The sequence below is a fragment of the Formica exsecta genome, unplaced genomic scaffold (genome assembly GCF_003651465.1).
Source record: "Formica exsecta isolate Colony F162 unplaced genomic scaffold, ASM365146v1 scaffold223, whole genome shotgun sequence".
In the NCBI taxonomy this organism is placed as follows: domain Eukaryota; kingdom Metazoa; phylum Arthropoda; class Insecta; order Hymenoptera; family Formicidae; genus Formica; species Formica exsecta.
The window spans coordinates 165,966-190,381 of record NW_021849528.1 but is presented as its reverse complement, the minus strand read 5'-3'; the positions used below and the strand labels follow the sequence as shown (position 1 = coordinate 190,381).

The 24,416-nt window shown below is 46.1% G+C and overlaps 1 protein-coding gene across 2 annotated transcripts in view; it reads right to left on the bottom strand.

Moving 5' to 3' along the window:
* The window catches only part of LOC115235493 (paired box protein Pax-5-like), a 102,169-nt gene that overhangs the window by 24,639 nt on the left and 53,114 nt on the right, over positions 1-24,416 (bottom strand). For both annotated transcript variants that reach the window (XM_029807328.1, XM_029807329.1), the window contains exons 3-4: positions 5,705-5,870; positions 2,037-2,234 (exon numbers count right to left, since the gene is read on the bottom strand). In XM_029807328.1, coding sequence (XP_029663188.1) covers positions 2,037-2,234; positions 5,705-5,870 — 364 coding nt within the window. The remainder of the gene's footprint in view (positions 1-2,036; positions 2,235-5,704; positions 5,871-24,416) is intronic.

Sequence of the window (24,416 nt, the reverse complement as noted above, 5' to 3'; positions counted from 1 at the left end):
TTAAAAATTCAAAAAAAAAAAAAAAAAAATGGACAACTTGACGAAACATCGATTAAGAAATATGACAGGAAAACGCTGATTGCTTTCTATTTTGGTTATCGACTTTAAAACTTCCTTTTTCGCTCTCTCTTTCTCTCTCTTTTGTGACTTAATTCCATTGTATAAGTTAAACTTTAATATAACGAGCATTGTGAAAATAGGGAAGAGAATTAGTTAAATTTTGAGGACTGCTATTTCGCGATTGAATCAATAGAACAAACGTTCGACGACGACGGAAACTCTCGGCAAAAGAGCGTATACTGCAAGTTGGACGTCGCGACCGGCTCGAGATCTCTTGTCGCGCGACCGCGACGCGGAATTTAAATAAGCGGCCGCGCGTTAGCACTTACGTCGTTACGTGGGCGCTAACTCATTTGCGTGCGTTTCCATTAGCGGTTGCGGCCCACGGAAATCGCGTTAGTGAATTTCACTTGCCGGCTCAATTCGATTCGCATTACGCTCCATTTCATTATCGGCGACCCCGCGTGTGTGGGAGATAAAAAAGAGACAGAGAAAGAGACGTGACAAGAGAGAGAAAGAGAAATAATTCAGCCCCCTCGAGCGAAAGATAAGGTCTTAAGTAGCAACTGATTAAATCTCGGGACATATGCGAGCCGATCAATGGGTACAACCCCTTGGTTGTCTCTCCTCTTTCTCTCGCGATCGTTTCTCTCCATCCCCTTCTTGTAGCTCCTCAGTTGGTCGAATGGACGAGGGGGAGAGGGGGGAGAGGTAAGAGAGAGAAAGACCGAGTCGTTCAGTTTGTGCGGTGCTGATACGCTGTAATGCCGTCCCGCGGGAACTCACTCCCTCTCGCCATCTCGTAAGGGCTCGCTCTACAACGCGGGGTACTACCCGTGTTCCGTCGGCTCGGCTGGGCGATGCAAAAACACTTGAATTAATCGGCCCCAGGTCCCGAAGGAACCTGCAAAAGGTCAATAGGATCGGGTCGGCGGGCTGGATGCGCACTTATCTCGATGCACATGCGACGAGGGTGCACGCGCGGAGTTCGCCGCGCGCGATAACCGATCGCGCCCCATCGTCGTCGGTCCAAGCATATGTCGCGACTCCTCGAATTGGCGACTGAGCACGATGTAATCTGATATCTTCGCGCGCACGGCGGATGATTAGCAAAATTAATGGCATTTTTGAAGACAAACCGGACTGTCTTTAAATTATAAGGACGATAGATAATATGTAATATTTGTCTCGAATTATTTAACATTATAGATATCATGAAATCTTATCAGTCTCCTTTAATCAATTAAAATTGTGCGAAAATTTCTAGTAGCAAAACTAGAGTGTATGAGGATTAGTTATTTATATCATTATCAATCGTACTGAATTCTACGAAAGATAATTTAAATTCAGTGCACACACACAATGTACTATATGTAAAGCTGAAACAATACATTCCATACAAAATATATAACGTGAATATATCCTATCTAAAAAAAGGCATGTAAAGTCGATACTCGAAAGTCTCGAAGTGTATTGTTGTCGCTTTTCCGCGATGCTGATTGGTTCTGTCATTGCGCTTACTTCGTGAGCGGCTGTCATTGCATATTTTGACAGTTATTATTTTGTGTATATATCGTTAAAAATGTTTAATGAAAAAGAATAAATAGCGCGCGCGAAGCGCGCGTTGTGTTGTGCTAGTGATTGAGAAATACGAGATAAATTTTTATGATCTCTCATAATTTAAAATCAAAGACGTTAATCAGATTTAAAGATTTTTAATCGCTCTTTTTCAAAAATTTGAGATGCTTTGATGTGCTTATCTGTATTGTGTTTCGAATTTATTCGTGTATTCTATTGTCACTTTAGTTATGAATTTGATTATAAATCTATATGTAGCTTATTTATTTTTATTATATATTTTGTCATCGATTTAATTGTTAAATGACCAAGCGCACGCGCTTGAAGGGATGCAATTCCGGAATAAATAATCCGCTGAATAAATAACGCCGATAATAACAACAACAACATTAACTCACCGATTAATGGAAGAGACGGATGGCACGTTGTCCTGCGAGCAAATTCCTTCGGCCAGCAATCTGTCCCTAATCTCCCACGCAAACATGGTCGGATTGTCCCTCTTGTAATTAGCGATCGCGTCGACCACCGGCGGCGTCGCTACCTTCGGCTTGGAGCCTCCTATGACGCCGGCTTTGAAGCTACCAGTCTCGTAATACCTATAATGTAAGATTACAATATAACATTACAATCAGTTTTATATCTCATGAGAGAATCGCGCGAAGTATAAAGGAAGCCCTCTTTAATCGGCTTTAAAGACAATTCGACGCGTTTGAAAGCGCGGTGCCGACAAGAGATCAGTCGCACCAAAGTTCGCAGTTTGTTTGCTCTCTCTTTCTCGTTCTTTCGCTCTATCGTGAAACATGGAATCGCCAAGAGCGGGGGAAAAAGAGAGAGCAACGAACGTTTTTCCCGCGGTGGGCGGCCAACGTCGGAATAACGAATCGCCGTCCAGCGGCGCGTCAACGACCGGCTGTTCTTTCCCTCTTTCTCTACCCTTTGGACTTCTCGTCGCTTCTCTCCCACCGACCGGGTATATACGCGAGATGGGCGATCGCGATTGGCCCGCCGTGAACGCGCCCTTTGTGCCTAATTAGTTAAATAATATCTTCGCTCGTGCTTAAATTCAATTACGCCGGATAGTCCGCAATAATGGTCCGCTTGTGGGCCGCCTTGATGGATGTGGGTCCGCCGCCGGCGTCGGCGTTGGCGTCGGCTCATACGCACGTTGGATATCTGGCCAATTTTGCGTACGTATCTCTACGCGCGCGTATGCGCTGTGCAAAACACGTTTTTTTTTTGGCGAAAAATATTTGCGCGAATAAAAGCGCCGTAACAGGTTTTTTACGTTGCATGTCACAGGAAAAATGGGGCTCGGATTGTTGAGTCGAATTATAGTCCTCCACGACACCGCGTCCTTTGTGCGCGTTTTTGATTGTTGTAGAGAGGAACGCGTATATATTTTAACTATAATAAAATTGCAACATGTTTCTTATTATATGTATATCACCGAACAAACTCCTCTGTTATTTTATGATAAAAAAATTCAAATTCCGATTATTTCATTGTTATACGATTATCAGATTCTGTTGCGAGTGCGAGTGCTATTTTGTCGAAATAGAATAATCGGTCGGTAGCTAAAAGCATTATGCGAGCCATAAACGGTCTCAAATAGACTTGGGTCCCGCACTGCCCCCGCGAAATTATTGCGATCATATCTGGTGTGTAAAGCCCCATTCGAGGCCCACATGGCAATGCTTACCCGTTGATATTTCGTTCCCCTTTGTTCCGCCTCCACCGTGAAATGGCCATTAGATCGCGCGATTTTTCAAATCGACCTTTGCCACCGCCCGGTGTGTTACTCACCCTTGCTGTATTAATTCCGATTTAAATGGATTCGAAACAGTCTTGCGCGAAATCGAAAACGCCACCTCCGTGGAAGAACAGCATTATTTACGCCCGTCGTTACGTGGCTGTCGTAATGCCTCGTACGGATCTTTCACATTAACGTTACGGCAAAAAGCACAGCGTTAATCAACGATAATCGGCGACTGTAGTCAGAATAATATCATTTTAAAAGGCACATCTCGATATGCTGATATAAAAATAATTTTAATAAATTAACAAAATAAATCTGAGAATTTGCATTAATATTTCAGAGTTTTGTAAACTGAGAAATAGATATTTTAATCTTTGTTTTTTTTTTATATAAAATATGTATACAAAAAAGTAATAAATAAAAATGCTCCATAACAGAGTTAGTGCTTGAAACACCAGCTTTTATGTTATATTTAATGTCGCTAAATCGTAAAAGTGTCGACATATCTCTCACACGTCGAAATGATTTCTAAACTACTTTAATATTATATGTAAAACAGATTTTAAAAAATGTCAAGTTATTCAATCGCTGATCACTCATGTCAGACATTTGTAACATCACGATACGAACAGGAAAACGACATGTCGCCACGTTTGCGCGTCGATGAAGGACGTTTTGCAGGATCCGAGTCATAACCAGCTTTACATAGTCCTCAGAATCCGCGGCGTGTCTAGAATACAGAAGCGGATTCGCGGAGACGTGCCACAAAGGCCGACGAGACGAGCGCGACCCTAAAGAGGAATAGCACTTTGTGTTTCTCGTGACAGACACTCGCGCGACAGAGCCAGGAAAGATCTTTCGCGAGGGAGACGACGACTCGATTTTGTGTCGGGGTCGCCGCCGATGCCCGCGCCTTTCAACGCCATCCCCGTCGGCGGATTTTACGAACCCTCAGCTAGAGTCGAAAGAGAATCCCGGTATCCGGTTTCGTCCTAGATTCGGCGAACGGCGTTCTCGTCGTATCAGCGACGCGTGACCGCGTAAAGTCGCACAGTCGCCGTTAACGTTTGTCGCGTCGTCGACAGGCCCTTAAAAGGCCGTTTTCGCCGTATCTTCGGACCATAAAGTCACACATCCACACGCGGAAGAACACCGCGTATTTAGCTGGAACGAAAGCCAAGTCTTCGACCAAGTCTACGTTTAAATTTAGCAACTGCGTAAAAGCAAGACCTGGAGACGCCTGTGTCGAACAGAGTCGCACGATTCTTGTGACGCAATCCTTCCGGTGTCGAGATCCGCGAAGTTTAGATTTCATTCTAAAATTCAATCTCTCTAATATTTTGACGCGCGCAGGAATAAAATTCGATTGACGGATCGCTCCGCATTTTTGTTAATGACAAAGTCTCGTTTCTCCGAATACAATCGTCGCTCGGGAAAGGGCCCGAGCCGGGAAGAAAGGAAGAGGAAACGGTAACTTTAGTCGCGGCAGTAAATAATCCAGTCGGCCTTTATTATGCGGGATTCGTGAAAGAGCGCGATATATGACAATGATATTCGGCCGTGGGGGACGCGAATGACGTTCGGGCCATCAAAGCGGCACGAGGCCACCCGTTACATAGCGGAGCGGAGGGAACCGGAGAGGAGGGTGGAAAAAACATGGAAACCGCATATCGTCGGGCAACTCTGCGCGTCGCGAGAGTGAAGGGGGCCGGTTCCTTCCTTCCGGCCCCTCATCGTCTCTCCCTTCATCATCCCCCTTTCCCCCCCCCCCCCCACCCGATCCGTTTGCCTCGCGGTCCTAACAGCGTCTTTAATTAAATCACTTCGGGAAGCGAGAAAGCGGTCTCGGTTTTTTTGCTCCCGCATCTCTTCTTCTCATCCGCGAATCGAGAACGACCTTGGCCACTCCGCGGCGCGGAAATTGCGGTGTTGCGTTTGGCAAGAGAGGACGAGCTTGATTCTCTCGTAAATCACTCGCCCTTCGACGACATTGTTTGTGCTTGTTACCCGCTCTCCGAACTTGGCAAACGCGATTTTCTGAGACGATTCCCGTATCCCGCCGAAATACATTTTAGTCGACGAATTCGTGGATACATTATTCAAATAAATAGATCGTCTCTTTACAATGAAACGTTTAACTTTGCAATCCTGAACTGTGAGAGATCTGATTTTCTTGAGAAATTTGCGCGCTCGGATTAACAATGTCGCTCATCTCGCGCGTCCATTCGCGTCGCGCCGAGATACTCGACGGGCGGCGGGCGGCCGCGATTTTAACGGATACGGATAGAGAGGTACGGTGGTGGTACTCACCTCGACAGTATCTTGGATACACAGCCGTGAGATACCCTGAGTTGTCTCGAAATGTCGCACGGTCGGACGCCGCTGTGCGCGAGTTCGACGATCCTCTGCCTGACTACATCCGGTAGGGGCCTTCCGTTCACAAAGACGCCGCCGAGCTGGTTGACTCCGCCGTGACCTGGAAAAACGAGGATCGATAATGTATATTAATCGAGCGTAATCGAGCGAGGCTTAAACTCGCAAATAAAAATACTTGCAAATATATAATTCATGTCGTGTATAGGTAAAACGCGTCATCCGTATCAGTAATATATCGTCTGTTTATTTTTACAGAAATGGCAACATCTTGCTGTTAAACGTCATGTTGAATACCGGTGGCATGGATTTAAAAGATTCGATCGTGTCGTGAACGATTCGCCGTGAAATCGCGGCGTTAAACGCGATTTGCGTGTGAATCGGGCTTCGCGCGCGCGCTAAATCGACGATCGTTAAAGGAAGCTGGCAGAACGGATCGCGAATGCCAATGTTAAATCTTCTCTCGAATAGTCTTTATCGCCACAGAATCATTCCACTTGACAGATTTTGCGGAGGAATGTTATACCGTTGGCCAGCGAGACTTTCTATCGAGAGAATGATTTGTCTCTCTCACGCTTTAGTAGTTTTAAATATATACAGGTGTTCGGAAAGTAACATCTATTTCAAATCATAAAAAGAAACATTTATCAAATATTATTAGCAAATTTTCTTCTTCAGAGGTATATCACCAGGAGAATTGAAGAAGGTTTTCGATAACAAGATTAGACAAGTTAAGGCTTCTGTGTTTGCATGCTCGTGAAAGTCATTTCCAACATCTTATTTGATTTATAAATTACAATTTTTTATATTATGAATCATATTTTATTTTTTTGAGAAATGGGGAAAGAATATATATTAGATCATAAAGTTATATATACATTAAATGTAAACGTATAAATATATATATACATTTGATGTATGTATAATTGATGATCTGATAATTACATAGTAATATAATGAAGCGCGCGATCAAGGACGCATCAGAATACATCGTGAACGGAACATAAACTTTAATATTTCTGCCGGCTAATCATTTTCACTGAGCCATTCGCAGAAACGTTCCAGGATCAATGCTGAGCATTCATTATTATTAGTTTACTCCCCGCTGCCACTCGAGTTTCTGTCGTACATCGTCGCAGGCTTCATTTTCGCGCATTAAAGCCGCCTAACGCGATAACTCGGAGCCAATATCGTAATGGAGGGTTCTGCGCCGCGACATATGTCCCCCTGTTCGTGCCAGTGCACCGATGATTCGATGATCATCGTTGTTTTCGGCGAACCCTCGACGAGACGAAGAGTTAGTTAAATCGGCCACGCTGTCACTCTTATCGCCCGAATATTCTCCTTCTTCGACACTTGTTCTGGCAAATACATTTCTATCAGGATGAGCGATTCGCGAGCGCTCAGAATATAAAGAATTATTAATATTATTCGAGATAGAATGGAATAAATAACAATGTATTTTTCGGAATTTAAAAGGCGATTACGTCATGTTTTGATTACATCGAATACGAAACTTTGCCCGACGTAAAGTTAATTCGAAGAAACGAACGAGCTACAGAGAATCATCGCGCGCTCGCGCGTTTGCGTTTCTATCCGAGGGGGATTTCGTAATTACGGTAACACCGCGATCCATGAGGCGTGAACCGCAACATTTTTTTCGCCGTTCAGCCGTATATATCGCGCCGCTCGATGATATCTCGTCGTCGCACGAAGACAATGAGGTCTCCGCGATCATTACTGGAAACGATACGCGCCTTCCGGTCGCAAATCAATTCGCTCTCGCGTTTATGGTCGCGTCCCCCGCGGCGCGGCCGGTAGTCAGGGGGATAGTCGTCGGCATCATGGTGGCATTGCCAGGGCGAGAGAGCACCATGACTACCCTACTACACACGCACACACGCCGTCACGCCTGCTGACCACAGCTATACGCGAGGGCTCCGGCCTGGACCACCCCCGAATCGTTCTAGCTACTGCTACCACTATTACTACTACTGCTACTGCTACTACTGCTACTGGATTTTGCTGCCGTCGCTGGAAACTGGCCGCCGTATTACCGGAGCTTATTGCCATCCGCTCCGTTCCGCACTTCTGGGATACATCGAATCAAGAGATGCAACTCAGAGTCTCAACTAATCCCATGTAATTGCGCTCCTATTGTTTCTATTGTGTCTATACGCAATCCTTCCTTCACGTAACGTAATATTATATACAAAATTATGGAATCTATAAAGGAAAAGAGATTTCTTCAAAAGAGACATCATGGTAATGAAAACTCTAAACGAGTTTTTTCGACTTTGACTATCTCGAAAAAAAAGAGTAATGATTCTTATTGTGGTTTTACTCGATTCGAAGCGTTTTAACGGAAATCTCAATGATGAAGCGTCGCTTGTGATAGGACGATCTCGGCGATTCGCACGCAATTTCGTCGAACTGTATCCAAGTTCGTGACTCGATCAAATTGGATTTACAGTTTTATCGGAGAAAGCCGATAGCGCATCTGTTAATCAATCGCGATTCGAACTGTCAGCATATAAAAACGTCGATGCAAAATCAGGTGACCTGGCTGAGCGCCGAGCTGCTGCGGATTACTTCCGGACAAATGCGATTCCCGCCATTACGTTTTCATTAGAAATGTGCCGTGTCTTAAGCTGCGCTAACAATATCTTTGAAATCTCGCCGCATTCCGAAGTCCCGATCTCGTTTCCGTTATCTCTCGAATCTTTCATCTCAAAGCCGATTCCTTTAGATAAATATTATCTATGACGGTAAAAAAATATTTATACATGAGTGCTTGCACGCTTTCTCGAGCGAGCGGAATTATTTGGGGCTCGTTAATTGCAAAAATATGTAGATTAACTCTTTCAGATACATCTGTTAAGAAAAAAAATTTAAACTCTTTATATATGGGAAATTTTTTTGACTTGCACGTATATCCGCGCGCAGTCTCCCCCTGTTCCACTTTTGTGCGCTTGCAATCGAGAATGGAGGACCGGTCCAAGATAGTTTCAGAGCCAATAAAATGAGGACCGGTGATACACGATCACGGCGGCTCGTCGGCTACGTGTGTATATCGGAGAAGCCAGAAGAACTTTGATATAGATTCCCATACAGTCACTCGATATTTCTCCAGCATCGCGCTGCTTTGTTCCCGTATTACATTACGCCTTGACGTTATGTATTGCCGAGCGCGCCTGAATACGACGGACTTTATTACCCGATGGCTAGAAAAATACGCTGGGAAATGTAATTCGCCGGTGCGAGCCGTCTCGGAATTTTACGACGTTAGTCGTAATCAAATCGATTTACATCGTAATTGAAAAGCGCATTAATAACCCGTTTCGGTGATGATTATGATAAAAATTTTTCTGTTGAACATGCGCAAACTATCTAAAGATACAGTATATCGGATGATGAATAGAAATTACAGTGTGTGTCCTTAAATTTTTTAAATTAAGTATTTTTTTTGTAGGTATTTAATAAAATAATTCTTTTTAAATAATGCAATAAAAAGATACGCAACACATTACAAACAATTTTATGATGCGCAAACGGAGATTGTCGTCTTTCTGTTAATGTCTCATAGTTAGTAATATTTCATTAGATTTAACGGACCAGCTGCGCACCGTAAATGGAATGCGATTTTGATTGCTACAACTTTAAAACGACACTCGAACACGTCTAATTAATACGGTCGGACCGTTAAATGGACGGAAACGCCCGTGGATCGGCAAACTCGTTATTTTCACGTAATATCCTGGACAAAATTACAACGATAAGCTCTTACATGTGAAGAGAACTATATATATAAATAAATTATAATTATATTTAGTCGATATAAAATTTATTAAGCTCGCATAGAGAAGAACCAGGTTGATTATATTGCAGATACTAAATCGGATGCGCAACATTTCTCTCTACCAGTTTAGAGAAAGAGAGAGAGAGAGAGATCGTCGCGAGTAGCTCCTACGCAGATTGTCGACACCGTAAATGGAATGCGATTTTGATTGCTACAACTTTAAAACGACACTCGAACACGTCTAATTAATACGGTCGGACCGTTAAATGGACGGAAACGCCCGTGGATCGGCAAACTCGTTATTTTCACGTAATATCCTGGACAAAATTACAACGATAAGCTCTTACATGTGAAGAGAACTATATATATAAATAAATTATAATTATATTTAGTCGATATAAAATTTATTAAGCTCGCATAGAGAAGAACCAGGTTGATTATATTGCAGATACTAAATCGGATGCGCAACATTTCTCTCTACCAGTTTAGAGAAAGGGAGAGAGAGATCGTCGCGAGTAGCTCCTACGCAGATTATCGGTCGCGATATGATTGCGGTTTAGTTTTTCGTTGGTACCGGTACCGCTACGGCTCGGTTAGCGATCGAAGGCCATTAGTAGACGTCGCTGGATTCGTGATGCTTTTCCGTTCATCCCGTTTGCTCCACTTAATCGACGCACCGTCGGCAAACTCGAAGAGAAATCGCGCGATCACGAGAGAAGCGTTTCGCACGCGGAAACATTTTTTGCATTAATTATCGTAAAATTTGCTGACAATATATCGAACTTATGGCGCGGTTTTGCGATTGTCTCGCGCTAGAAGAAATATAAAACGTGGAGAACCGAGACAGAGTTGAAAAAGACTTTCGATATATGAAGAGAAAAAGACTGCTTACAAGGCTAGATCCATTTATATTTAGATATACTTATTAAAATCACTATGATTGCCGCTTGAGACGCAAATGATTGTTAATGTGAGTTAAAAATATATCCGATTAAATATTTATCGCGATCTCTTTATATTCAGTAGAGATTGGCAACAAGATAATAATCAAAAAGCAGGATTGAATGAAACAATGAAGCCGTAAAGATCAATCTTAAATCGACAACAGGTAATCCAATTTGAAATATCAGATTTGCGCGATTATTCAACGTGCCGATTGATGACGGAGCGGAAAAAGAGATAAAAGTAAAAACATAGCGATAATTAAGAGACGCTTAAAATATACATGATTAAATGTCTTACAGGTGTAATATTCCATCATGTTCTGATTGTATCGGTAGGCACTACTCAGGGTAGTGCTGAGGTCCATCGCGGCACTTCCGGGCCCGACGGCCATCGGGTATCCAGGTGCCTGCCTCTCTGGTGGAGCAGATTTTATATGTAATATACGAAAGGCATCCGAGAAGGACCGACGGTCCTATTGACCGCCGATAAAGACCTCTCGCGCGTTTCCAGAAGTGGCTCTCTCTCGTCTCTCTCTTTCTTTTTACGCGGACGGAGCAGGCAGATTTATGGCGATGCGACACAATAACTGTCATCAGGAACGTCTTTGTGCCGGACGACGGGTGGCTGCTGTGGACACCCGGTCGGCCGTCGCTTCATCTTCGTGAATCGAGCGCCGATCCCGTCGGAAGAATTTGATCCAGTTCACAGTTTCTCAGAGTTCACAACATGGTCTACGCGAGCGTTCAAGGATGCTGCGTTCGTTTAAATTTCATACGAACGCGAGAGTGTTTTCACGCGCGATTTTATAGTACTTTTAATCCCGCCGGAAATCTATTGCACATAGTTTTTATTCACGCCAGAAACTACAAAAGTACGAAATTTCGTCGCTTCATTACACTTTAGACATGACAGTTACGACACATATACGACGAGCACTGCCTCTTATCGTTCGCCACAATCACCAATCCAGCTCACTGTATCCAAGTGGTCCAGTTAACACCCTGAGAGTCTCGCACGTATCGCCGCATACGCGAGCCTGACAATTCGACATTTTACACGTCCTATGCAAGTAGTCAATGTTTATCACTGCATTTCGATCCGTCGGATATACGCTGAGACGTGTAATTTTCTCTCAAGACAGCGTATTACAAAATATGTCGCGTCATCCGACACAACAACATTCATCCCGCGCATCATTGACGGGTGATAAACGAGGCAAACGATCGGATCCGATAAGCGCCAAAAGATTCTCCGTTCAAACGGAGACTCTTCGCGCTTTTCCAGAAAACGGAAAAGAGGAGAACGGTCTCTCGGTCACACGTCTTGGCCGCTCGTTATCGTTATCAGCCCCGCGAGAGGAAGCCGCGAGAGGAAGCCGCGCGAGCCGAGCCGAGCGACGCCGCGGCAAAACCGGGCCGACGACGTCGTGGAGCACGAAGGTGGCTTCTGCCGACGGACACACGTGACTTCGGACAGCTTTTCGACCCCCGCCTCGCGGCGGCGAGCTTTCATCCCCACGTCGCGCGCGACCCCGCCTTTCGCATCCCTCGATCGGCATCCAGGCCGGGCCGGGATTGGTCGGCGCGGCGTGACAACCGGGTGGGAGAGCGCCCTGTGACGAGGGGTTTCTACGGAAACGGCGGCGGCGTCGCGCGGGATAACCTCGTTATTGGCATCCCGGACGCGGGATGGCAGGCGGGAGAACGACGGAGGATCTCGCCGATCTGCGGAAGAGAGACGAAGGCGAGCGCGAAATAAACGCTCGCCGACTGGTCTACCGCCAACAGTCCCGCGCGAAATCACGCGGCGCACACCCCCGTGAGCACTGCTTATTCATGAGGGTGTCCCTCTTCTCTCCGAGAAAGAGGGAGGCAGAGAGGAAGAGGTCGTACCTCTTGAGCTCCCTCGGATACGATGTCGCGCCCTATCGATTTTATTTATTTAAAAGTTACCCTCCGTCGCGCGCTTCTCTCTCGGATTCCTTTCCTTCTGTACCACTTCCGTTTCGCGGAATGGATCGTGGCACGCGTCGATCACCGGATCGAAGAAAAAGGGAGAAAAGCGAGAGTGGGTGTACGCGAAATAAGGATGAATGAAAACGCGTTTGTCGATTTGCCGTTGGCGATTTCACGACAAATTTTATCGCAATCCTTGGACCTTGTATGACTTTTGTATCTTCTCGGCATTTCTCGCGGAATCGTTCTTCTCAAGATTTTCCTCTTCGGTTGTTTTCATTTAATTCCTCTTCGATGCATGATATCGATGCGCTATAATTTATTCGCTTTATGGATCCTCGTGTACGCGAAGAGGGAAGAATATCGAATGGCAATAAAGTTGTTTACCGTCGCAGTTTGGAGACAGAGAGGATTCGAAGGAGAACGATGATGGTGAAACCGTGCAGCCAAATATTTAAAAATTAATGTTGATCGGCTGGTGTATTGCCAATGCTACGCGAGAAATTTATTCCTTGATATCTCTCTTCGAAGAGTTTCTTGCTCTCTCGTTAATTCTTATTCTCTCCTTTATTACTTACGTACGCTGTTATTCTCCCACATTTTCCACGTCAATCTCTAGGCGTGAGATAGTGTTACCATATGTAATTCTCTAAAACGCAAGGTGGCAGAAACTATCTAGATATGTCTCGACGCGGTTTATAAAGATTGCTTGGATAGGATGTTTGCATACAATTCCCGCTAACGTTATGACGTTATAGCAACTTAACACTGAAAGGGTTAACACTCCCGGAGCGCATCGCGCGACGTCCCGCGGCATGCATCGCCGCGACTAATTACGAGACTGATTACGTGGAGACAAACGCCGTGGACGTTGCGGAGGGATGGCGAAGGTGGCTGAGGGAGAAAAGGGCATTCGCAATATCTGCAAGTCGCGAACGATAGGTGGGGAAGCTGAGATGCGGAAGGTGGGGCGCGATGGTATACTGGTTTACAAAGTGCGGCGTATTCGCTCTCCTCCTGCACGCGTTCCTTGGGAACTTATTCTCGGACATGATACGTATCGCGAAATATATAGATACTTATTCGCCGGAAGAGACTTACGGTTTATGACGCTTAAAAATTCGAATGGTACGAACCGCTCGTAAATAGATCTCCGGTCGCGTCTTTATATTTTATTTTATTTATACGTTTTTCAATACATACATACATCCATATATATATATATATTTTTTAAAGATATTACATTTTAAATAAAATTATAAAATGGAGTCACTTATGATGTAGAGCGTGAAATAAATTTTGATATATAAAAGTTTAAAAATAATGGATTTATTTCGCACCGCTTCTCTATCGAAGCGATCAAAAGGAAGAGCAGAGAATCGGGGGATACCACCACCTTTCTAAATGTTACGCTGGGAAGGATTGGGCCCCGTTCCGAGCTGCGTGGATCAGGCCGGATTGCCCGGAAGGTGCGGTCAGCCGTCGTCATCGGTGGGACCGTCGCTGGGCCGCGAATCTCACAAGGGTCCGGTTTACATTCGAGTGCGTTTCTTCGCGAGATTTCTTTCTCTTTCCGTCCAGCCCGCGCTGACACTAGATACCCGGGATCGCGAAACGGTGTGCCTTGTCAAATGGCGTCCGCGTTGCGTAACGCGGTGCGTGTACGCGACACCGACACTCGGGCTCGGGGACGCGGGGCGAGAAACTTCGTCGGCGACAGTACGATCGATTCGATCGTCAATTCGTGAGAATATCGAGAGACTCGCGCGGGAGATATCTTGAGAATACAAAGTTATTCGAGACGTACATGCGGGAGAAATCTTTTCTTCGCCTCGGCTTTTTATCTTTCTCCCCGTAATTACAGGAACTTTAATTCAACAATCGGAAATAAGATCTTTAATTTCCGGAGAAGAGCACCATTTATAATTCCCTCATTAGTATACTTTTTTTGACGGACGCGAGACGCGGTAATAAACCAGTTTTTCGCAAAGGGAATTCCTTCGAGAGGGACGAAGAGAAAGAAAGACAGAAGAAAGCTTATTTTCGCCCCTCGCAAAAATTACTGCTTCACCTGACGCGTGATCCTCACGAGCAGGGACCCTCCATTCGTCATTACTACGCCGGACCTAATCTCTCGAGGATCTCGCTCGAGATTACGCTTTGGCATATCATTTGCCTGAACGAACGAGCGGCACCGGCCGCGTTGACGGGTAATATGTCCTCTACATGATTGCACCGGTCTGCCCGACGCTGAGACGACGCATTTGCAGGCGAATAGGGACGCACCCGGAGATCCCGCGGTGCGGGCGGCGGTGGTGGGTGAAAAGGGGGAGGCGGGAGCGGGAGAGATGAGAAGGGGCATCGCTGCGGTGCACGCGCGGGGCAGATGCAGATGAGGTCGTCGTGCGGGGTGCATCGATCATTGGGGTAATGCGGCCACATCGTGCTCTTGGCTGTCCCTAATCGGTACCCGAACGAGCCGCTATCCTTCCTAATCCGCCGGCCGACCGCCGCATTAATCTCCTTTATCATAGCGCGCGAGATCGAGGAGTTTGCGAAGCGAACGGGACGTCTGCGAAATTGACGATGTTGTTAGACTATATCCACGTCACGTGATAATATATGTTTGCTTCTTTCGCCTCTTGCGGTTCGGAAATTGGGGTGACTCGGGCGAATTTCTTTTTGAAGGAAAGTCTCTCGTATTCTTGTCGGAAATTAAAGAATCGTGCTGTTCTTTCCGACTTAACCCTAACATCTAAAAGACATCTTTGGTCGCGCGCAGATAATGGATATACAAACGATTTACCCTCTTCAATTCGCAGTACCGGCGGTGAGGGGGTGCGGGAGGGGAGGGAAAGAAAGGTTGGCGGCGATAACTCACGAGATTTGATGTAAATAGCGCACTTACTTATTCGCCAGTGTCGCGCGGCAGAAGTTAAAAATACGAAAGGTAAGGGTGAGGGGTGGTGGCTCGTTCGCGGGAAGAGAAGGCGACTTTTTTGCGTAATGAAAGCAATCAATTCAAGTCCCCCCCGCCTCCGTCGTCCTGCCGAGAGTGGATAGTCGCTCTCTCTTTCTCTCTCTCTCCCTCGATCCTTTCGTCTCGCTCCTGTTCTCCCTTACGTAACGTCGCTTGGTCCTGTTAAGGACCAAGGAGGAAAGGAGGCGGTAGGTAGAGGTAGCGATGGCGGCTCACCCTCGCGTTTTGCCATGCCCACCCTCTTCCTCGCCACCCCAACGGTGGCCGCGACCACTTTTGTAGTCATCATAAAATGCCCTGCTTTCAAGTTCCGACGATTGCTACTCTTTTTTTTGGTCCTCCTGTTCCGAGGGTAGCGCGCGGCGGAGGAGAATAACGAAGTGGAGATCGTGAAGCGGGAGAGCGGTGCGGAGAGAGAATGGGAGGGGGCGGTAGAGGTGGCGGTTAATCCTGAGCATTCGAGCACCATTTATAATTCCCTCATTAGTATACTTTTTTTGACGGACGCGAGACGCGGTAATAAACCAGTTTTTCGCAAAGGGAATTCCTTCGAGAGGGACGAAGAGAAAGAAAGACAGAAGAAAGCTTATTTTCGCCCCTCGCAAAAATTACTGCTTCACCTGACGCGTGATCCTCACGAGCAGGGACCCTCCATTCGTCATTACTACGCCGGACCTAATCTCTCGAGGATCTCGCTCGAGATTACGCTTTGGCATATCATTTGCCTGAACGAACGAGCGGCACCGGCCGCGTTGACGGGTAATATGTCCTCTACATGATTGCACCGGTCTGCCCGACGCTGAGACGACGCATTTGCAGGCGAATAGGGACGCACCCGGAGATCCCGCGGTGCGGGCGGCGGTGGTGGGTGAAAAGGGGGAGGCGGGAGCGGGAGAGATGAGAAGGGGCATCGCTGCGGTGCACGCGCGGGGCAGATGCAGATGAGGTCGTCGTGCGGGGTGCATCGATCATTGGGGTAATGCGGCCACATCGTGCTCTTGGCTGTCCCTAATCGGTACCCGAACGAGCCGCTATCCTTCCTAATCCGCCGGCCGACCGCCGCATTAATCTCCTTTATCATAGCGCGCGAGATCGAGGAGTTTGCGAAGCGAACGGGACGTCTGCGAAATTGACGATGTTGTTAGACTATATCCACGTCACGTGATAATATATGTTTGCTTCTTTCGCCTCTTGCGGTTCGGAAATTGGGGTGACTCGGGCGAATTTCTTTTTGAAGGAAAGTCTCTCGTATTCTTGTCGGAAATTAAAGAATCGTGCTGTTCTTTCCGACTTAACCCTAACATCTAAAAGACATCTTTGGTCGCGCGCAGATAATGGATATACAAACGATTTACCCTCTTCAATTCGCAGTACCGGCGGTGAGGGGGTGCGGGAGGGGAGGGAAAGAAAGGTTGGCGGCGATAACTCACGAGATTTGATGTAAATAGCGCACTTACTTATTCGCCAGTGTCGCGCGGCAGAAGTTAAAAATACGAAAGGTAAGGGTGAGGGGTGGTGGCTCGTTCGCGGGAAGAGAAGGCGACTTTTTTGCGTAATGAAAGCAATCAATTCAAGTCCCCGCCGCCTCCGTCGTCCTGCCGAGAGTGGATAGTCGCTCTCTCTTTCTCTCTCTCTCCCTCGATCCTTTCGTCTCGCTCCTGTTCTCCCTTACGTAACGTCGCTTGGTCCTGTTAAGGACCAAGGAGGAAAGGAGGCGGTAGGTAGAGGTAGCGATGGCGGCTCACCCTCGCGTTTTGCCATGCCCACCCTCTTCCTCGCCACCCCAACGGTGGCCGTTGTAGTCATTGTAGTCATCATAAAATGCCCTGCTTTCAAGTTCCGACGATTGCTACTCTTTTTTTTGGTCCTCCTGTTCCGAGGGTAGCAGGAGAATAAGGAGAATAACGAAGTGGAGATCGTGAAGCGGGAGAGCGGTGCGGAGAGAGAATGGGAGGGGGCCGGAGGGGAACGGCGGGTATGGAAGGACGATCTCTTTAAAAGAGCACTAAAGTATCGTTAATCTTAAGAAGAGGAGCTCTTACTTTCGCCCGGACAGACCGGTTAGACGCGTCCGCTTGATACAGAAAGAAATTGCGACGCTCTGAAATAAATCCTCGTCGTTTCGCGCGAGTTTGCCGGTACGACGTGATATTTGATTAGTTAGATCATAGATTTTCGAAAATTCCCGTAATACGATATTTAATTGAGTTAATTAAGTTATTAGAAACTTTTTTTATATTTAAAAAATCAATAAGAATCGCGATAATCGCGATCATACGTGGCTCCATAATTAATATCACGCACGAGGTTTTTTACCGATGAGATGATCTGGATATGCGTACGTTTGTCTCTCGGAAATACGTGATAATGTTACGAGAATGGGATTCCTCGACGACAGACAAAGAGGCAACCTTCCCGCGGGAAATGCTAAATGTCAAACACACAACCCTCCGACGTTCCCGTGGGAGTTAAAGGCCATAGCATCATAATATGATTACGTTCTGTTCGTTATCCCCTTGTTTAGAGACGCGATTATTATTGTGCGTCGACGAATTTATGACAATGTAATACCAAACAAGATTCAATTGCGAAAATAATCGAGCATTATCTTTCGTTTAAATATAATCTCTTTTAATTTTTTAAAGTTCTGCTTATATATCTTATCACACTAATAAAAAAAATATTTTCAGAAGCAAAACTATTTAAATGATTATTTTTAAAAGTCTACATTTAAAATACGTGTCTGCGGCACTGGCTGAGAAATAACCGAGAGAAGAATTAGGTCCATGCGTTTCCCTGCGAGCGAGCTGCATTCTAGAAGCTCCCCGTATTAAGCGTGAATAGCGTTACGGTAATGGCTGGAAGAAGGGTTATGTCGCGCGCATAAGATGGGAGGGTAGGGGAGGGAGACATGCCGCACTTGAGTGGTTTGTCGTCGTCTTGCGGTGGGTGGAAAAGCCTAGTGGAGGAGTGTGGCGGATACGCGAGGGGTGGCGGACGAGCGCGAGCACGTGCTGTCGCGTGCCGTCCATGATCTATGCTCCGTCACTGTGCATTTTACACGCATAAAAACACACACACACACATATATATATATATATATATATGTACGCCTATATATGGAAATTATTGCCACGCGCAATCCGAATACGCCCTTTTTGACTATAGCGCACTATACGCGCATCACCGACCCATCTCGATTTAACGGAGTATTTTAAAAGCTATCGATCGGCGACGATGCGAGAGAGAGCCTTCGATGCGCCGCGAGCGATAAAAATTCTTCTGCTCGTTAATCATCGCGGGGACATATTGCGTTGCGTTGCGCTATTTTATTACTCGTCGCGGCGCGATTTTATCAAAATTCCGTAACGCTGAGTGATGTATGATTTTATACGAGAGAAGCGCATTTCGCGAAATATTGAAATAAAGGTAGATTCAAAGGCTACATCTTATTCAAAAGGTGATGCTGCTAATTATAAATATTGTATTGTGAATATTTATAAAGAGAGAGTATTAAAGTTATTCTTATATTCGACGATTGAAAGACAGAGTCGCGCTTCGACCCTCCTCCGAAAAGACCCAGCGATCATCCTCGATGTCTGAAGGTAGTGATGTGGTCGTGAATAAGGGCGGGCTGGCTGGTGCCTCCAGGGGGTTTAACCCAGGGGTTGGTGCATATTTCACGGTCTGCGGTCCCATCTCGCGGAGACAATCTGAACCAGCGCGGATACATCATCGCGTGACGCCACGTAATAACTTCCCGGGCCACAACGAGCTCCTTTCAAAACCCTCTTATTTATTCATCTCACCTCGTCCGCTGCTTCGCTTGCTCCTACGCTCTCTCTCTCTCTCTCTCTTTCGCGCCTTCTTTCACTGACTTTCTCCAGCCTTTCGTCCGCCGAACCAACCCCCAAGCGTTATCCCTTTGCAACTTGGCACAGCGCTCACTTTTCTAAACCGAAAAAAATCTCTCTCCGTTGTATAGGGACGTATTCGTTTTTCTTTTTGAGAAACTCGAGAAAAGTTTTAAAAAGCGAGAAAAAAATTCATGTTTACTAATAGATGATAAGTAAATTCGTTGCATTCAGTTGTGCAATAAAAAGTTATGCAATAATGTAAAAACTTCTTTGTATATCACTCGCTTCTTGTGAACAAACGAGGAGAATGAATTACCGTCTCCAGTTTGTCGTTTCGTGTAATGCGTAGATGTGCCATAGGACTACTTCAAAAAGAAAGTATTAATCGAGCACAACATATTGCTCACCGTCTCGCATTCCCCGAATAGCGTCTAATTTATATGCGAATTCTCGCAGCGTTCTTTTCTGTGCGACACTATCCTCGTTCTGGTTTTAGCGCCAGATGTTGCTCGCGAGGCGCGTAACTGCATCGATGAGGGATCGGTGCCGAAAACATGGAGGAAGAGGCTGACAGGTTCCTTTTTAACACACATTCGTGTGACGAGAGTAATATTACTGTAACGCGCATTTTGAATTATCGACGCATAACATGAGTCTATGCAAATACGCCTGCACGACTCACAGTCTGGCTTGACATATCGATACGCATCTTTGCAAAGATATTATCGCGGTTGCTTTTTTTTTTAAACTGCTTTCCTTCTTTTACTTAATATATTTCATTACATTACTTTTCGAACAGAAGATTATTTCTTAAGCCTGGAAATTTTTTTGCCGGGTCAAAATGAGAAGAGGGATGACGACCCCCTGTTCGCAATAGACGAATTGTATTGTTCTTGCTATATATTACGACATTGATATATTTAGATAAAATTCTCTTTCGAGTGCTTCGATAAAGCTAGAGAGAGAAAAGGAAACGAGAAAACATCGAATCTAGTTGGTTGAACGCGGCCCTGACCGTTAAGATAATAATAATCTTACGGGCGTAGCACACGCCGGGCCCGCGCGAGAGATGAACGAGGAGCGCGCGAAAGCGTGTACGCGCGTCGCACACGCACTTGGCTCCTCTCGCGCGCGGCAGAAAGGCTATTTGTCGGATGACAAACGAGCGGCGGGCTACGTGGGTGGCTTTGGTGGCCGCGGGAAATGGTGAGCAGCGCGCCGTGTCGCCGCGCGCGCTTTCGCGCTCTAATCTAAAGGCGAAACGACGACTAACGCGACGCAACCCGTATATTTTTTCCCCGTCGATTTTTCTCTCGAGCGTCGTCGCGATCTCCTCTCTGATCGGACGCGAGCGAGTTCGCAAATTCGCCGCAAATCCGGACTCGTCACTACATCGCGACCAACACGGTAGATCAGAGCAAGTATCGTAGCTCAGGAAGAGAGAACCCTGTTATAGAGAGAGACAGATAGAGAGAGAAAGCGGATACATTTCGGTGGCCGGCACGGTAACGCTAGTACACGCACACGCATGCACGTATACACATGCGTGTGGCCGGGAGGCACATAATGTCTAATGGGGGTGATTGTGCTCGCGCTCCGTGACGGATCAATCTGCCACCCCCTTCAGCCTCCTCCACCTCCTCCATCACCCCTCTATGTCAGGCCGAAGAGCAAGAGAGCCGTCAGCCCTTGGTCCCAACAAGCCGAAACTCGAGCACGGCGTCGCATGGATAACGCAACTATTCGTCATATCACTGTGAATAGGTCAGAATTAGATGCTAGAAGCGTTATTAATCGGCCAACGGCCGCGACTAGAGTGTTCTCCGAATTTGCCTCTCGAGCAATTAATTACAAAGTAGGTAGGCATATATTAATCAAGAGGCACATCAGACAAGTATAACATAATTTCTATCCTACGGAAGGTTTAGTCAATTTCGCGATTTTTATGAAAACGTAAGTATTTCTCGAGGCGTATCAATCTCATGTCGGATGCTGCGAGCTCGACACCCGATCAAGAAAGACGGTGTTTTGTTACAGCAAAGATATTCGCAAACGTGTTCGTTTATAGCGTAACATGTTCCAGAACAAGACTGTTCCAGCTCGTGCACTGGAAGCGAATCTACTTTATGAGGTAACGAGGCGATCTCTCATATCACGTCGCCCACGTGTGGCCGTTGACATAAGCACGCCACGTGTATCCCGATCGGTCGAAAAAATGCCGGTGAATCCCGCTGGGCTTGAGTTTCCGGGCGATGGAAAGGGAAACGAGAAGGAGAAATTAATAATTTGTCATTTCCTTTTTATTTCCTAAGATAGGTAATTATCTCACGGTGACCTTGCAAGAAGAGCACTTTTGTCAATCTGTTAATGGATGCAGCTTATTTTAATTGGCGTTATTAATAGTACCGATATCTATTGCGATCACTCGAACCATTCATACCCCCTCTCTTTCTCTCTTGGTGTCTCTCTCTCTTACTTATTTTTTTCGCCCTGTCGCACCTCGAGACATCGATTGTGGTGCATTAAACTGCCACTATCTTGTTATTAATTATTTGCTCCGCATCGTCCTCCCTGCGTTGATTGAAGTGAAACGTTCTTATCCACCGAGCTCGACCCAGGCCTCGACCAAAGGTACGAACGAGTTTCATGTTTCAACCCGCGGTAAGTCGCAGATGGCAGCAGATGGAGGTTGTCGCTAAATCCAGCCCGCGTTGATGATTTACGATCCAGATAGATCACGTCACAATAGCAGTAGAGTCGCAGATTTCTCGACAAAAAAAAATATAAAACGTTCAAAGATAGCAGTTCGTAAATTAAGATGGGATATAACTGCTTCGTTTCTTCCAGGTGGGTCCTTTTTTTTTTATACTTTCCTATAATTTTTTTTTCCTCCTCGGCACGCGTGTCTTTTGGTAGGAGACGATCTCCCTTCGTGTGCCAGCAGAATCGACGGTCGTGAAACGATCATTGGGCCGCACGCGCATTAGTTCCGCTTATTGTGTTCGAGCCCGTAAAAATTAGTTTCTAAAAGAAGACCTTGCACGCGCGCCCGCAACTAACACACAGAAGCAGTTCGTTGGCTCTCTCGGCGTGCGCAAAGAGGGGCAGGGAAGGGAGGAGGTAAATTACTTTGAAACGCATTCGCAACTGCCGATCACGATTCCATTAACGTTTTACTTACTAAGAAAGTTCGCAAGGTTTTTTTCTCTTTTTTCCTTCGTGTGCCGTTAAATGTACGAGATCTTATATTTCACAGATGGTTCTCCCTTACTAGGTAAATATGTAAATCGGTGCTACCAAGCTCTCCTCTACCAGATCTCTTATGTTAGATTGTCGTAACGGTACGTTTATCTCGGCGAGAAGCGTCGACGAGCAAAACGCGAAAATTCTTCGGGACTGAAAAACCGCGTGTAGGAATTGACATTTAGACAGCATCGTTAACAGCCGCGATCAAATGAGCATTAGAGTGGAAAGCAAATGTGATCTGATTGGGGTCCGTATTATGCGTTATATGTGCGCGCGAAGTTTAATGCTTTACTCATTTCAGCAAAAACCAGCCGCGTAAAGTCGGTTGATCGACACACGAGGGATTCATTTATCGTTGCCCGCGATCTTAATGCACGCCGTTATTTCGTCCTATCGATGGTGACCGGTGAAGTTGAATGCGAAATCGCCACTTTACGATTTTCATACGATTTTTAATCGTTCGATAAAAACGGTTTATGGTAATTCGCTTACAAAAAATAAAGAAACCCGCCATCGATCACGTTTTACGCGAATTTTATGCTTTAACAAATTTCACGCGATTATATGTGTGCAAGCGTCGCAGTCGATTTCTTCGATTTTAATTACCGAAGGTCCCGGCAGCGAGATTAATGAACCGACGAAATCGCTTTTGCAATCGATGGATGGAAATCGACGCAGCTCGCCGAGCATCGAGCAATAATCGAGCACGAAATACTGAACGTTTTCTCTCAATTCGCGCGCAGCAAGGACGAAGGCGCGGAAACGACGCGGGGAAAACGCGACACTACATTACACCGCTGATTGCAAGGACGTCGCGAGTGCAAAGCCACAGAAAATTGAGCAAACGCGTTTCCTTTTTTTTTCCGCAAGTTACAATACGTACGTTTAACCGAGCGACGCGATTTGCGCACGTATTTATACGCGATCGCGATACCGTAATAATTTCGTGCGCGGGGCAAAATTGTTTCTCATCACGTTTAGGATTTTTTTACGTCAAAACTCGCGGTCGCGATATGTACATATTATACGTATATATGTCTCCTGTAAAGTTTAAATGAGCAAACAGGACTCTGCGGTCGCGTTTACTTTATGTGCCGACACGCCGCGATATAATTGCACGTGACAGACCGGCATCAGCTCCTTTCTTTTTCTCGAGCATTTCAGAGTGGCCATCTATACCATACGCATGTACAACCGGATAACTATCGCCTCGCTGAAAGTCGCCGGGAATCTTGCGGTCGCTTCGGTAATCGTTCGCCATTTATTCCGACTCGTGTGGATTATAATTGCGCGCGCGCATAAAATCCCTCTCACGCGTCAGCTCGCGTCACGGGATTCCGTGTATCACATTTTTTTGTTACGATTTATGAAATCGTTATCAAGCCGCGTGAGTTGGTCGCCCGTCGCGGATTCCGCGATAGCACAATGACAGTGCCGTAAATCTCGGACGCTCTTGTTCCTCGCAGAAATAAGCTTCTTTATTCGATTTCTGCGGCTATAATGTCAAGACGGGGGCGATTATTCGTCGTTCACGATCTATGCGAATAATCATTCCTCGCATACACAGCGTCGAGATTGTAAAGATTTCAATTTCTGGTGACTCTGGCAATGCACTTTGTGTGATAAAAATCTCGAGAAACACGCGCGGCCATGTTGTACGGCGGTGATCGCGATTCATCCCCGCGCGGCGCGTATATTATAATTGCGCCCGTGAGGAGCGCGTGCTTTTTCTTTTGCCGGGCCTTCGAATCGAGCGAGTTCTCGTCCCGCGGTTTTTGTTTATCGAAAATTCTCGATACTACGAATCCACCGGCTCGACGGAGAGAGAAAGAGAGAGAGAGAGAGAGAGATCGAGAGAGAGGGAAAG